Here is a 15,008-nt window from a genome sequence, read left to right as displayed (position 1 = left end):
TTCATCCTGAGTTGAGGATCACTTGATTGAAAGGACAGGTAGAAAACTTATAAGTAAATAAATAAATAAATGTGAATTCTGGCAGGAAAACTGATCTGTCAAGGGTGTGGGAAGACAACATGGATGCAGCTGAGATAACTCCTGGTGGAGCTGTGTATTGAGCTGAAGCTCCCAGTGATCAAAATTTAGCCCTCCAAAGGTTTGCTTTGCTTGCAGATTAATACCTGCATTAAACATTAAAACCTACTGGCCCTCCAATTAATAATACTCCTTTGGTGTCATCATCATCACCGTAGGAAGGCAGCAGTGATGTTGGTAGAAGTCGTTCCAGTGGGTCTAATATCCCCCAAAGGTGGTATATCTTATTTCTTGGCTGCAACACTCCAGATTGTAGCTGAGGGTTCATATGTTGCTCTATGAAAATAAATAAAGAAACCTTTTCACATAGATAACTAGCTGTCATGGAGAAGGCTTCTGGTGTAGCCTTCTCTGCAGCATGCTACTTGTCTCTAATTTGTGTGTGGTTTTTGGTGTTGCAGTCTCAATGGCATTGTTTTATAGCCACTTTGGGAAGGCTGTTGGTTTTAAAAAGTGGTTGAATGCCTTCTTGGGCGAAGTCAGACTGTTGGAGAGTTACAGTGCCTGCTGTGGCTGTAGAGACCAATATGGATGGGAGAGACATGTTTTGTTGCAGCTGGGGAAGATGAAGGTGTCTGGTTGTGCTGCTACTGGTTCGGTGGATGTACCATACACCTGGAATTGCCTTCCTCTTCAGGTTTCCCTGAATCTGCACCTCTCCCAGACACAAGATGACTTTTCATATACGGTTAAGTGTTTAGCATAGGGGTGTATAACATGTGGCCCTCCAGATGTTGCTGAACCACACCTCCCATCATCCCTGACCACTGGGTAGGGCTGATGGGAGCTGGAGTCCAAGAACATCTGGAAGTCCACACCTTCTGCAGCCTTGCTTTAGAAGATGGAGATAAACAAGGGTTTATAGACCAGCATTGCCGTGCAATTTAATGAATGTTTGCTTATGACAGTCATCATGAAGGCCAGTTTATCCAAGGGACATTCCTGATTGCATCTCAGGTAGTTTTTAATTTTTAGTTAGAAGCAGCGGTGGATGCCCTGATCTGGGTTTAATTTTCCCTGTGTTTTAGAAAATATCTTTGTAGAATGGGAGGGAGGGGAGGGAGTTTCCTCTGCCCTGAACATAAGCAACTTCCTCTGGAACTTCAAAGTCTCTCTCTCCTCCCCCCCTGCAACAGGGTCTCCAGCCACAGAGAGAGAGAGAAGCCATAATTAACATGCCTTTCAGTAGAACCCATAAATCATTGTACAAGGTGTGTGTGGAGGGGAGAGGCTGAAAAACGGGGGGCAGCAAGAAGCTACAAAACCTAGTGAGATACGCAAGTATACGGAATAATCCATACTTGACCCAGGTCCCCAGCACTTCTGGAATTACCAGATGTTCTTGACTAACTCTGTAAACAGCAGCGCTACATTTAGAACAGGCTCTGAAATCAGAACATGTTTATTTTCTGACGGGTATTTGTGTGATTTCTTTACTTTTTCTTCTTTGTTTGATTAGATGCTTTAAGGATATGTAGGCCTTTGTTCCTTTGTGATTTCAGTAATGATTAAAACAGCCACAACAATGATTTCCCACTCTTGTCATAATGGTTTAGGGGAAATTGCTAATGTTTCTATTGCGATTTCCCCAGAATGTAGTGCAGGAAAACGTGTAATATTTGTAGTTTAACCCCTCACAGAGCTACATTTCCAAGCACCCTTAACAAATTACAGCTCCCAGGATTCTTTGGTGAAAGCAGCATGGTTTAAATATATGGAGCATACTCACCAGCTTGAGTGAAGCAGCTCACTGCGGTCTGTGAAAGACCTGAGAAGACAGAAAAATGATGCTTGCGAATTCCTTGGTCAGATACAAAGAAGTGCACGATCACCTCCAAACAGAGCTTATCAAAAGGTGATGCAAATTGTGTTACATTACTGCATGCTGCAGTAATTTATCCTTCTCATCTTGGCTGTACAGTGGTACCTTGGTTCCCAAGCTTAATCCCTTCCAGAAGTCTGTTTCAAAACCAAAACGTTCCAAAACCAAGGCGTGCCTTCCCATAGAAAGTAATGCAAAATGGATTAATCCGTTCCAGACTTTTAAAAACAACCCCTAAAGCAGCAATTGGAAGAAATATCAACAACCTCAGATATGCAGATGACACAACCTTGATGGCAGAAAGTGAGGAGGAATTAAAGAACCTTTTAATGAGGGTGAAAGAGGAGAGCGCAAAATATGGTCTGAAGCTCAACATAAAAAAAACACGAAGATCATAGCCACTGGGCCCATCACCTCCTGGCAAATAGAAGGGGAAGAAATGGAGGCAGTGAGAGATTTTACTTTCTTGGGCTCCATGATCACTGCAGATGGTGACAGCAGTCACGAAATTAAAAGACGCCTGCTCCTTGGGAGAAAGGCGATGACAAACCTTGATAGCATCTTAAAAAGCAGAGACATCACTTTGCCGACAAAGGTCCGTATAGTTAAAGCCATGGTTTTCCCAGTAGTGATGTCTGGAAATGAGAGCTGGACCATAAAGAAGGCTGATCGCTGAAGAATTGATGCTTTTGAATTATGGTGCTGGAGGAGACTCTTGAGAGTCCCATCGCCTGCAAGAAGATCAAACCTATCCCTTCGTAAGGAAATCAGCCCTGAGTGCTCACTGGAAGGACAGATCCTGAAGCTGAGGCTCCAATACTTTGGCCACCTCATGAGAAGAGAAGACTCCCTGGAAAAGACCCTGATGTTGGGAAAGATGGAGGGCACAAGGAGAAGGGGACGACAGAGGACGAGATGGTTGGATAGTGTTCTCGAAGCTACAAACATGAGTCTGACCAAACTGCGGGAGACAGTGGAAGACAGAAGTGCCTGGCGTGCTCTGGTCCATGGGGTCACGAAGAGTCGGACACGACTAAACAACAACAACAACAACAAAACAGCAATTTAACATGAATTTTACTATCTAACGAGACTATTGCTCCATAACATGAAAGCAATAATCAATGTACTGTACTATAAAATAAACAAGACGGTATTGTAGATGATAAAAAATAAAATTAATCCCCCCCCCTTACATGCGCTGATGATAGTCATTGTTTGGATGGGGGGCTTTTATCTGTTTCTACAGCCACACAATCAATCAGTAGCTGAACTGGGTTCCACACAGTCACAAAAACAAGTCACAGTCAAAAAAACGAAAAAGCCACACAAACGAAAACGCAAAAAATTAGCAAAAGCCAAAGCTCCAAATATCACCTTCGTGTTGCGTGGGTGCTCGGGACTCCACAGCCGACAGACTCAACAGGGAGCCTCTGATTAGCAGCGGGGGACTCAATTTACAAACGGAACACACTCAACAGGAAGCAGAACGTGTTCAGCTTGCAAGGCAAAGTTCACAAACTGGAACACCTACCTCTGGTTTTGCAGCGTTCTATTTCCAAGTTGTTCATAAACTAAGCTGTTCTAAAAACCAAAGTACCACTGTATTAACTTAGGTTCACGCCCCAGCCCTTTAAAACCAGGGCTTGCAGCTGTCATAGTCTTGTGGCGCCGCTTCTCGTTGGCAACATACAGCACATCACTGTGACAACTGCACACAGTGAAGAGCATGTGACAGTGACCAAGAGGGGGGGGGGTGTACGCTTGTGTTTATTGCTACGATAGCACTACACTGTTCTTACCATGTAAGGAAACATAAATACAAGTCTGTGGCAACGGTTAGGCTCAGCTTAGAGGACTTGAGCTGGCAACTAGCGGGTGCTGTGGCTGAGCTGGCGACAGTAGGAGCAGGTGTGTGTCGGGTGGGGCTCAGGTATAGTTTTCTACTTAGTCGCTTGCTTGCAGGTAGTCTCTACCCACCCGACACACAAGCATGTGAATGGCAAGATGCATGGTTGTACAGTTATACCTCTTGTTACGTTCGGTTCAGGTTACGTCTTTTCAGGTTGTGTCCTGCGGCAAACCGGAAGTACCGGAAAGGGTTACTTCCGGTCTTGGCCGCTCATGCATGCACAGACACGCAAAATGACGCCATGCGCAGAAGCGCCGAATCGCAACCCGCACAGATGTGGGTTGCATTCCTTTCAGGTTGCAAACTGGGCTCCGGAATGGATCCCGTTCACAACCAGAGGTACCACTGTATACCTAATTCCATTTTTCAGGTTCAAGAGATAATTACAAGTAGTGTGCTCACCCATTTACTGCAAGAAATGATCCTTGAGTATAAGAGGGTAATGAGTAATTCCAAGTATCAGTGGCAGGGCAGTAAAAAGGAGGAGAAGCTTCAGATGTATGTCCTAATTAAAGTTGGAAAAGGTGGGTTATAATGGGATATTTGCTTCCTGGTGAGCATTCACAGCTTGTCATTAAAGCAGCAAGACTTTGGGGCTGTGTGTTTTGAGAGGGGAGCTAATTTGGGAGGGTGGTTTAGAAACAGTCCTAATTCAAATAGGTGATCTGCTTTGTCTGCCCTTATTACTAACGAGTGAAATTAAAGCACCCCTCCCCCTCCTTTGAATTAAATACACAAGCCATCAGCTGGCCTCTGATCTTTACATATAAAACCTTAATTGTCTAAAGAGCTCAACGTGAGCCCTTGAAGTTGGCCGGGTCTGTTGCAGGGCATTAGTGTTAGCTGCAGATTTACAAGCAAGCTGGATTTAATCTTTTGCTTTAATCCCTGCGATAGTCCTGTTTGGAGAAAGCGAGCCTTTTGCGTGTTTTAGGAGATAGGCAATGAGAGTTTCCGAATGAGGGGCTCCAAGAGCTTGGTGGCACAAGGTTATGTGGGGAACCTGCCGAGCTGGAAACGAATTAAATTATGAGGGAGGAAAACTCGGTGGGGAAAGAATAGGTGATGCTTTTAATTCAGCACCTGTGTGTGTGTATATCTTAGCAGCTCAGAAAGTAGCTGCAGGCTTCAATTGTGTTTCTCATCAAGAGCAGTTATAGCGTAAAGATGTATTAGCTGAAACGCCCAGGTTCCGTAAGTGACTGGAAAATTTAGAAGACAGACAGTACTTTCAAAGAAGCATTGAAAGTGGTTTCCGGCAGGTATGCTCACATATTTTGCCTCGCTGTTGCCTCTGGTCAAAGTGGCTTCACAGGGTTTTTGCTTGTTTGTTTTAGGCAATATGAAAACCTGCTGAACCTGTTTATCAGAGGCAAAAGTGTGATTTGTTGTTAGTAGGGGGTCGCTCATTCCTCCCATGCTTGATTCTTTGAAAGTGTGTATCTTCTGCTCTGGTCCCCCGATAAGAGATGTGGAAATTGTGGACGGCCATCATACCCACTACTTTCTGATTCCTTGCTTTCGGCAAGAAGGAAACAATAACAGAGTACAGGAAAGCCGTCCATCAGGTCATGCTATAATCTCTTTTTAATACTCCAAGGTCCAATTTTCATGGCTTGAATATCGTTGTGAGCCTTTGAAAACGAGTTGTGATATTAGTTTGGGTGTGTGTGTGTGTGTGCATGGAAGTCCCAAGGTTGTTTCTGAGCATGAAGAAGAGATGTGTATATTAGATTTTATTTTTTTTGTTTTTTAAATGGAGAGTTAATTAAGAAGGTAAGTAGATGAGCAGTTACTGAATGCACCATAAGTTCTGCTCTTAGTGTCTGATAATCATTTTCACGCTGGGCATTGCAGAGTAACGCTGCTTATTATGGTGTATTAATCAGCCATGGAGAGTCCGTCAGGGAGCTGAAGAGGGTGGATAGCCTGATGCATATGCAGACCATCATGGGTGAAGATGAGGCCGTGTTCGCAAACTGCTAACAGCTACATTGAAAGAAGCATAGTTAAGCCAAAGGCTCATCTCGTTCAGCCAACAAATTTCACGTGGAAAGACTGCAAGGTGGACATGAGTGCCAGGAGGCCTGCCCGTAGTTACTCATGCAGAGGCACAATGGCCACCTCCTCAGAACATGGGTGATTCTGCCATGTCTGTAAATAATTGTGTACTCTGATTACTTTCAGGCACAGAAAACCAGCAAAACCACTTGCCCCATATGTAGACTGAGAGATGCATCAGGCAACCTCGTTTGTGAATTGGTGCTTTTCTCAGTGGAATAGGACATTTATGTTTGGGGAGGGGGTCATAGCTTGGTGACGGAATCCATTCTTTGAGTGCAGAAAGATTCCCAGGCTGAACCCCCCAGGGTCTCCCGTTAATACGGTGGCAAGTGGTGGGAAAGTTCTCTGCTGGATTGGCTTTCTGCCAATCAGAGCAGAAAGTACTGAACTAGGTGGAACAGTGATTTTGTCTTGGCTTTATGGAGAGGGACCGCAGTTCAACGAAAGAGCGCCAGTGTTGTGTGCAGAAAATGTCAGGTTCAGTCCTCCATTTGAAAGGATCAGGTTACAGGTGATGTGCAAGACTGGCGCTTCACTGCCATCCAGAGTGGGCCTGGCTGCGTTAGATGGCCAAATAGCTTGAAACTTGGCTAACTGAACTTGGTTGGATGCAATGCAACCCTATGCCCTTTATTACGGGTCTAGATTGCATCATCGTAGGCTTGTTTTGACTTTCTCTCCTTTCCCTCGTCTGCGCCTTTGACTTAATTTTGCTTCTCCTTTTCTTTCAGGACCCCCGATTATCAGCTTTAATTTTTGACAAGCTTCAAGTGCCTGAATACTTACAGAAACCCAGGAGCGAAGGGGAGAGCAGGTGTGATGTCTGTGCAGCCCACCTGAACCAGCTGAAGCAAGAAGCCCTCCAGGTCATCCACAACCTCGACCAGGCCAGCTGCCAAGACGCAGCAGACCCCACACAAAGTGCCGCGGCAATGGCTGCTGTGTTGCCAAGGCTGACCTCCCAAAACGTGGTCACTGTGTCCTCTCAGAGGGACGTGTCTCTCATGGCCGGGCAGGTGGGCAGGCAGCCTGGCAAAACGGCAAGCCTTTTCTCCGGGACGGAGAGGAAGAAGGGAATTGGATGGCCGCAAGGGGCAGGCGGGTTCCCAAACTCTAGCGTTCAAGTGACAGTGGCTCCCGGTGGCCTTAGCGGAGCGTTGAGCTCAGTGACGATCCAGGCTCAGCAGTACCTTGAAGGGATGTGGAGTATTTCCAGGATGAACAGCTTTCTTCCTCAAGCTTGCCTAGTAAGTAACCAAACACTTGGCCTTTGATGTTCCAGAAAGGGTGTGTTTTCTTCCTGCTTGGTGGGTTTCAGAAAACTCCTCTGCAGGTTAATTCCAGAGCTCTGGCTGCCCCGTTTTAGCCCCAGAATGGGTCTTTCCTGGAATGTTGCTGGCAGTGCGATGCTTGTGCTGCCCCAGGGAGGATGCTTTTTGTTACCTGTGGTTTTAGAACAGGAGGAAGGAGTGGAGCAGTGGCTTTTTAAATTTAGAAACAAATAGGAAGCCCCCAACACCCCTAAAACCAGCAAATCAGGCTGTTAGGTCTAAGACAGTGGTGAACCAGTGAGTGTCAAATTGGGGATGTTTCACTGCAGGTCTTTAGACATTATTCAGACAACTGATTCCTTTGTGTGGTGGAGTGCCTCCTTTCCAGCATTCTATGTGACACTTGTTGTTGTTGTTTAGTCATTTAGTCGTGTCCGACTCTTCATGACCCCGTGGACCAGAGCACGCCAGGCACTCCTGTCTTCCACTGCCTCCCGCAGTTTGGTCAAACTCATGCTGGTAGCTTCGAGAACACTATCCAACCATCTCGTCCTCTGTCGTCCCCTTCTCCTTGTGCCCTCCATCTTTCCCAACATCATGGTCTTTTCCAGGGAGTCTTCAATTCTCATGAGGTGGCCAAAGTATTGGAGCCTCAGCTTCAGGATCTGTCCTTCCAGTGAGCACTCAGGGCTGATTTCCTTACGAAGGGATAGGTTTGATCTTCTTGCAGTCGATGGGACTCTCAAGAGTCTTCTCCAGCACCATAATTCAAAAGCATCAATTCTTCGGCGATCAGCCTTCTTTATGGTCCAGCTCTCACCTCCAGACATCACTACTGGGAAAACCAGTATGTGACACAGTATGTGACACAGGTCCTCTTAAATAGGACCCCATTCACTTGATCCTTCCCTCTCAAAAGGTAAGGGAAAGAACAACAGTTGTGTGAATGTGCTGCCTTCTTAGAGCGCCCTACAATTGCAGGTTGCTTTAGATAAATGCTGTAAGACAAGACGCTGTACCTGTTCCCCCATTATGCAGAAGAGTCAATTGACCATGTAAACTCTTTATTGGCACCAAGTAAGTATGTTTAGAATTGCACCCTAAGGCTGCAACTGTAGGCATGCTGACATAGGCATGAATCCGTGAGACTTACTTTTAAGAAGACAAAAGACAGAAGTACTGTTCTTGGGGGCAGGGGGTGGGCTGGTGTGGGGGACTCCTTGGTCCTGAATGGGGTAACTGTACCCCTGAAGGACCAGGTGTGCAGCCTGGGAGTCATTTTGGACTCACAGCTGTCCATGGAAGTGCAGGTCAGTTCTGTATCCAGGGCAGCTGCCTACCAGCTCCATCTGGTATGCAGGCTGAGATCTTACCTGCCCGCAGACTGTCTCACCAGAGTGGTGCATGCTCTGGTTATCTCCCACTTGGACTACTGCAATGCACTCTAGGTGGGGCTACCTTTGAAGGTGACCCGGAAACTACAACTAATCCAGAATGAAGCAGCTATATTGGTGACTGGGGGCAGCTGCCGAGACCATTTACACCAGTCCTGAAAGACCTACATTGGCTCCCGTTTCCGAGCACAATTCAAAGTGTTGGTGCTGACCTTGAAAGCCCTAAACGGCCTCGGCCCAGTATACCTGAAGGAGCGTCTCCACCTCCATTTTTCTGCCCGGACACTGAGGTCGAGCGCCGAAGGCTTTCTGCCGGTTCCCTCACTGTGAGAAGCAAAGCTACAGGGAACCAGGCAAAGGGCCTTTCTGGTAGTGGCGTCCACCCTGTGGAACGCCTTCCCATCAGATGTCAAAGAGATAAACAACTACCTGACATTTAGAAGACATTTGAAGCGAAGTTTTTAATGTATGACATTTTAATGTATTTTTAATCTTTGTTGGAAGCCGCCCAGAGTGGCTGGGGAAGCCCAGCCAGATTGGGGAGGGGTACAAATAATAATAATAATAATAATAATAATAATAATAATAATAATGAAAACATGGTTAGGATTGGCCTGAATCCTGTGTTTATATAACTGGCTGTAGTATTTCTTTGTCCCTGTGTTAGTTTTGCACCAGTGACCGTGTATGGTATAAGAAGTGTTCAAGAGAATGCTTTAAAGTGGTCTTCTCCAGCTGGTGTCATCTAGAAGTTTTGGACTACAACTCCCATCAGTCCCAATTCCTGATGGGAACTGTAGTTCAAAACATCTGCAGGGCACGAAGCTGAGGAAGACAGCTTTAAAAGGGGGTGGGGAGGTTAAGTTGCCTTTTGTCCAGTTTTACTGCGTTTGAGCTGTCAGAGTATTGAAGTAAAACTATCCCTCTGTAGCAGTTCCACTTTATGTGATCAGGCTCTGAACTTGTCATAAAGGTAGCCTGGTAATCCCCCTTGACGCCTGTGTAAATAATTACCGTCTAGAACCAGTGCATTTTCTTTGTCCACTGAAGAGTGTAATTATGAATGCTACTTTTTCGTAATAGCTTTTTATTCACCCCAAAGTTAACAAACTGGAATACAAACTGTACATGGTTTAGAGATAATCCTCGCATGAAGTATGACAGCTGTTCGAAACTGAATGGCTTCACTAAACTCTAGGAAAATATTGAATTAAAAGTGCAGGATTTTTTTAAGTAAAAAAAAATGTAATTACCTGAGTTGGGCTTTGGTTGGGATTCTAATAGATATAGATATTAATCTGTGAGCCTACTGGAAATGTGCAAATGGATGAACAGCTGGGAGGGGGAGAGTTCCTTTGTATATTCCCAGGTAACTGTATTTAAATGCAACGCAAAAGAGAATGGATAAAGGGACTGTCGCGAGGGCAGTAAAATCTTCATAGTAAACAGAGCATGGTTTGCAGATGGCTTTTTCATGCAATATGTGCCAAAACAAAAGTAATGGCATTCTCTAAGGCTGGTGTGCACAAACTTTTTTCAAAGAGGGTCAGATTTGATGAAGTGAACATGCGTGAGGGCCGACCAAAGTTGTGGAGCTTTTTTTTACAGTTTTACCCCAAAGTTCTTGGGCTTTTACCAAAGTTATTGGGCTTTTTAACAGGATTTTACCCCAGGACATATGCTGCCACGGGGGCCGGATTAAATCGACCTACAGACCTAGGGGATCTTAGTGAAAATGGGCTGCATGGATTTCTGCACAGAAACTTGGGGTGCCTGAGCTTATCCCAGAAGGGGTTCAGGGAGTCTCCACACTGACATAATTTCACAGGAGGGATTCAAGTGCATGCTGGGACTTTAGGTTTGCACAGTTGAAGTGGATTAAAGGGGTTCTGCTGCCCTAGCACAACAAACCCACTCTAAAGAAGAGCTAGACTTCTTGTGGTTTGGAGAGTGGAGGGGAAATGGATTCAGAAGTGTGGGATGCATGAATAACTGACGGGAAGATATTAGGTTTGCCATATGTCCGGGAAAAGCTGCACATGTCCTCTTTTAGGGGGCCAACATGCCCATTTCCCCAGCTTGTTTTTTAAAAAAATGATATTTATCAGTGTTTCACAAATAATAAAAACCAATTCCAACATTTAAACTACAAAAGCAAAACAAAATAAGAAATACACAGTAAAAAAAAACAGTTGATAGAAAAAAGAAAAGAAAATAAAGAATAAAGAGTAAAGACAAAGAGTAAAGACAAAGAAAAATACCAAAGTTCAGGGCTAAAAACAAAAAAAAATTAATATTTTCAAATCTTATATTTTCTTCACTAGTTTCTTGACCTCCTCACACCTCCCATTTTGTATTCCAATTCAAATATTAAATTCAGCAAATCCTTACCCTCTAACATTATCCTTACTCCATATATTAACCTATTATTATAAATATTCATTTCCAATTATCAATCCCTATTTACATTTTCTTAAGCATCTCTTTACCAATACCACTTATTTTCAATCAAACGTCATTTCAACATTCCTTAATTTTACAGTGCTTCTGCAGGTAATCTTTGAATTTCTTCCAATCTTCCTCCACCGACTCTTCTCCCTGGTCACGGATTCTGCCAGTCATCTCTGCCAATTCCATGTAGTCCATGACCTTCATCTGCCATTCTTCCAGTGTGGGTAGCTCCTGTGTCTTCCAATATTTCGCGATGAGTAATCTTGCTGCTGCTGTTGCCCATTTCCCCAGCTTGGGCTGGCAGCGGCTCAGACTGTCCTAATTTTTGCTCTTCAAGAGATGGTAACCCTAAGATACATAAACACCCCCATAAGCAAATCAGGATGAATGCTCATTGCCATATTGATGGTCCTCTACCAAGGAATGTAATGGCGGGGCAGGTTTGTGAAGGGCCATTAAATGTTTTCTAAATACTTGAAATACAATTTAAAACCAATCACGCTAAAGCATGTACAGTCATACATCGTGTTGCGTTTGCTTCAGGTTGAGCGTTTTCAGGTTGCGTCCCGCGGCAACCCGGAAGTACCAGAAAGGGTTACTTCCGGGTTTCGCTGCTCGCGCATGCGCAGACGCTCAAAATGACGCCACGCGCATGCGCAGAAGCGGCAAATTGCGACCTGCGCACGCGCAGACACGGGTTGTGTTATGCTCATGTTGTGAATGGGGCTCCAGAACGGATCCCATTCACAACCAGAGATACCACTGTATACATGTTTCTAACATCTCTTGCCAAAAACAGAGCTTTAGCGGTTTCCTCAAATGACACTGAGCATACGTCGATTAGGACTGAAGGCTGAAATTGTGTAAAAGGAATTAGGATGAATTAAGTTGCTGGGGTAACCCCCCCTCCTGTTAAGCGTTTATGCAGGGTTCCCCCCCCCAATGGTGCACTGTCTTATATATAGTCTATTGAAAAATGCTGTATGATTTTAAAGCATGTAATAAAAATAATAGTATTGGGATTGAAAACAGTTTAGTGCCTCTTGAGTATTTGAAGATAATAGTCTGCTGCCTTGATCCGGTGACCTTGATTACTGCATTATGGGGTGTGTTTTTCCGCTCCCAAAAAAGCTTCTCCATGCACTCTGTTGGAGAGAGCAAACTCATATAGCTCTTTGTTCACTTAAACCCAATTCTTATCTTACTGGTGCGCTGTGCTTGCTGCTTTCCTGTTGCTGTATTCTGTGCTGAGGGGCCTCAGGAATGGTTAATCATATCCAACAGATACTTGGGTAATCAGATGGATTGAGTACCCATGGAGGCTCTGGGATCTGTAGCCTGAGGGTAGCTGTTAATGGTGATAGAGTAGAATGTGGTCCCTGTTAGTCATGTTGACGGTAAGATGAGATGAGACGATAGTCAGTGTTATGGAGAGCCAGAATCCCTTACAACAAATACGGCAAACTTTGAACCAAAGAGGAAGCTGTGGCAATAAATAAGGGACTAACAACTTTTCAAGAGACACTGAGGCAAGGCAAGGTTGCTGTACTGCTCAGCTGATGTTTACCTAGTCAGCAAGTTAGCTAATAGACTTTGCTGGTAGGATTTGGGTTACAGAAAGGCCCTGCGGGGACAAAGAAATAATGAAAATATGTACACTGCCTTATGGAAATGAAGTAATGAAAGGAGAAGGCATGTCTCTACCTCCAGTATGATTCATGTTTCACAGAGCAGAGAAAGTAAATGTAATATGTCTTGATATCCCGCAGAAACTCAACTGAAATCTCTCTCTTGTGCGTGAATGCTGCGGTCGGATGCATACATAACTGTCCAACACAGAACTGAGATAGATATTGTTCTGTATGATTTAATGGAAAAAGTCAAGGATAGAGAATTTGTAAGGTAAAGGTAAAGGGACCCCTTACCATTAGGTCCAGTTGTGACCGACTCTGGGGTTGCGGCGCTCATCTCGTTTTATTGGCCGAGGGACCCTGCGTACAGCTTCTGGGTCATGTGGCCAGCATGACTATGCCGCTTCTGGCGAATCAGAGGAGCACATAGAAACTCCGTTTACCTTCCTGCTGGAGTGGCACCTATTTATCTACTTGCACTTTGACGTGCTTTCGAACTGCTAGGTTGGCAGGAGCAGGGACCGAGGAACGGGAGCTCACCCCGTTGCAGGGATTCGAACCGCTGACCTTCTGATCAGCAAGCCCTAGGCTCTGTCGTTTAGACCACAGTGCCACCTGCGTCCCACCCACTAGAATTTGTACGTTAATAATTAGTACTCACAATAGTTCTCAAGATCACTGGGTGAAAGGAGTGCAAAGTGAAGTGTCTGAAGCAGGATTTGTAAAATTTTGGGGAACCTCTGCTGGCGGAACTCAGAGGTTCTATGGAACCCTGGTTTGAAAAACACAAACATTACCCTTATGGACATTGGACAGGGCTGAGGTGGGCCAGGGACACTTAAAGGTGGGTGGGTAGTCATAATCTTGTTCCTCCTCGCTAGGCATAGCCTCTTTTCTCCATGGAATTCTCTGGCTTGGCCCATACTGTTAGAAAAGTGCAGAATTCATTTAAATTAGGTACATTTGACCATTTGTCAGATTGGTCAGGAAGCATGTAGCAAGGACGCCCTTTTTGAGAAAGACTTGACTTGGTTTCCTCTTTCCCAGTACAATAAGGAGAGTGAATGTCCTGAAAACCTCTTTATCCCAGGCATCCTGCCAACGAAAAACCCTCCCAAACAAACAACCCCCTCCATTTGATCTTTTCTCACCTGCAGGCCAAGTGGGTATTATTACAGTCTCTCGTAAAGGGACATGCCCAAACTAGCTGCAGCAGCCCGTTGGGCCAACAAGCACCAGTAATCATACCAAAAATGGTTGGCCTAGATTTCACCTGTTCCTATCATGGGCAGGCTTTCACACCAGGTGTGCATGAGAGAATATTCAGAGAAGAGAGGACATAGAATGAGGCCCTTGCGTCAGGCAGTCATGGTACTAAAAATGTGCGTGGCTTGTGTATGGTGGGGCTGCGAGAAAATTAAAAGTTTCTGGGGATGTATCCACGAGGAGCCTAAAAAGATGTTTAAAACCTCTATAGAAAAGAAACCAGAGGCGTAATTATTAGGGATCCTAGGAAAGGACATCCCTCAGGATAAGAAAAGGCTATTTCTGTATGCTACAGCCGCAGCCAGACTACTACAGGCTAAAAATTGGAAAGGGGATGCTGTCCCAACAAAGGAAGATTGGATAAGTAAAATATGTGATTTTATAGAATTGGCGAAGTTAACGGCAGCCATAAGACACCAGACAAACCAGAAATTAAGATTAGAATGGCAGTGTTTTGGAAGAGTACAGTGGTACCTCGGGTTAAGTACTTAATTCGTTCTGGAGGTCCGTTCTTAACCTGAAGCTCCACTTTAGCTAATGGAGCCTCCTGCTGCCGCTGTGCCACCACGCGATTTTTGTTCTCATCCTGAAGCAAAGTTCTTAACTTGAAGCACTATTTCTGGGTTAGCGGAGTCTGTAACCTGAAGCGTATGTAACCTAAAGCGTATGTAACCTGAGGTACCACTGCATATGAAAAAACACTGTTGCAAAGACAATATGTTGATATGCATAGACTAAGTTTGTAAAGAAAACAAGGAGACAAAATAACTAAATTGATTATTTATAAAGTAATATTTAAAAGACACAAAATTAACATGACACTTAAGCATAAAGAATGTTGAGAACTGGTGGAGGGAAGTCACATGGGTGTAAATTTTTGGGGCATTGGGTATTGTATGTATGGTATGTATTGTGGATTTATCCCTCCCCCTTTTTCTTTTTCTTCCTTTCTCTTTAATATTTGTGCTTAATTTGTATGTGAACAAGAATGAATGAATGAATATGCATGGCTTGTTTCAAGGGTTCAAAGACTTTTAGGCCAGTTGTTATTTCCATTTG

The 15,008-nt window shown here is 44.5% G+C and overlaps 1 protein-coding gene across 2 annotated transcripts in view; it reads left to right on the top strand.

Moving 5' to 3' along the window:
- Nucleotides 1–15,008, top strand: part of KIF26A (kinesin family member 26A) — a 159,202-nt gene that overhangs the window by 62,639 nt on the left and 81,555 nt on the right. For both annotated transcript variants that reach the window (XM_083516687.1, XM_083516688.1), the window contains exon 3: nucleotides 6,668–7,183. In XM_083516687.1, coding sequence (XP_083372813.1) covers nucleotides 6,668–7,183 — 516 coding nt within the window. The remainder of the gene's footprint in view (nucleotides 1–6,667; nucleotides 7,184–15,008) is intronic.

The sequence above is a fragment of the Podarcis liolepis genome (assembly GCF_965112155.1).
Source record: "Podarcis liolepis genome assembly, chromosome: 1".
Taxonomy (NCBI): Eukaryota; Metazoa; Chordata; class Lepidosauria; order Squamata; family Lacertidae; genus Podarcis; species Podarcis liolepis.
Note: the sequence above shows the minus strand (reverse complement) of the source record. Positions and strands in the feature narration are given on the sequence as shown.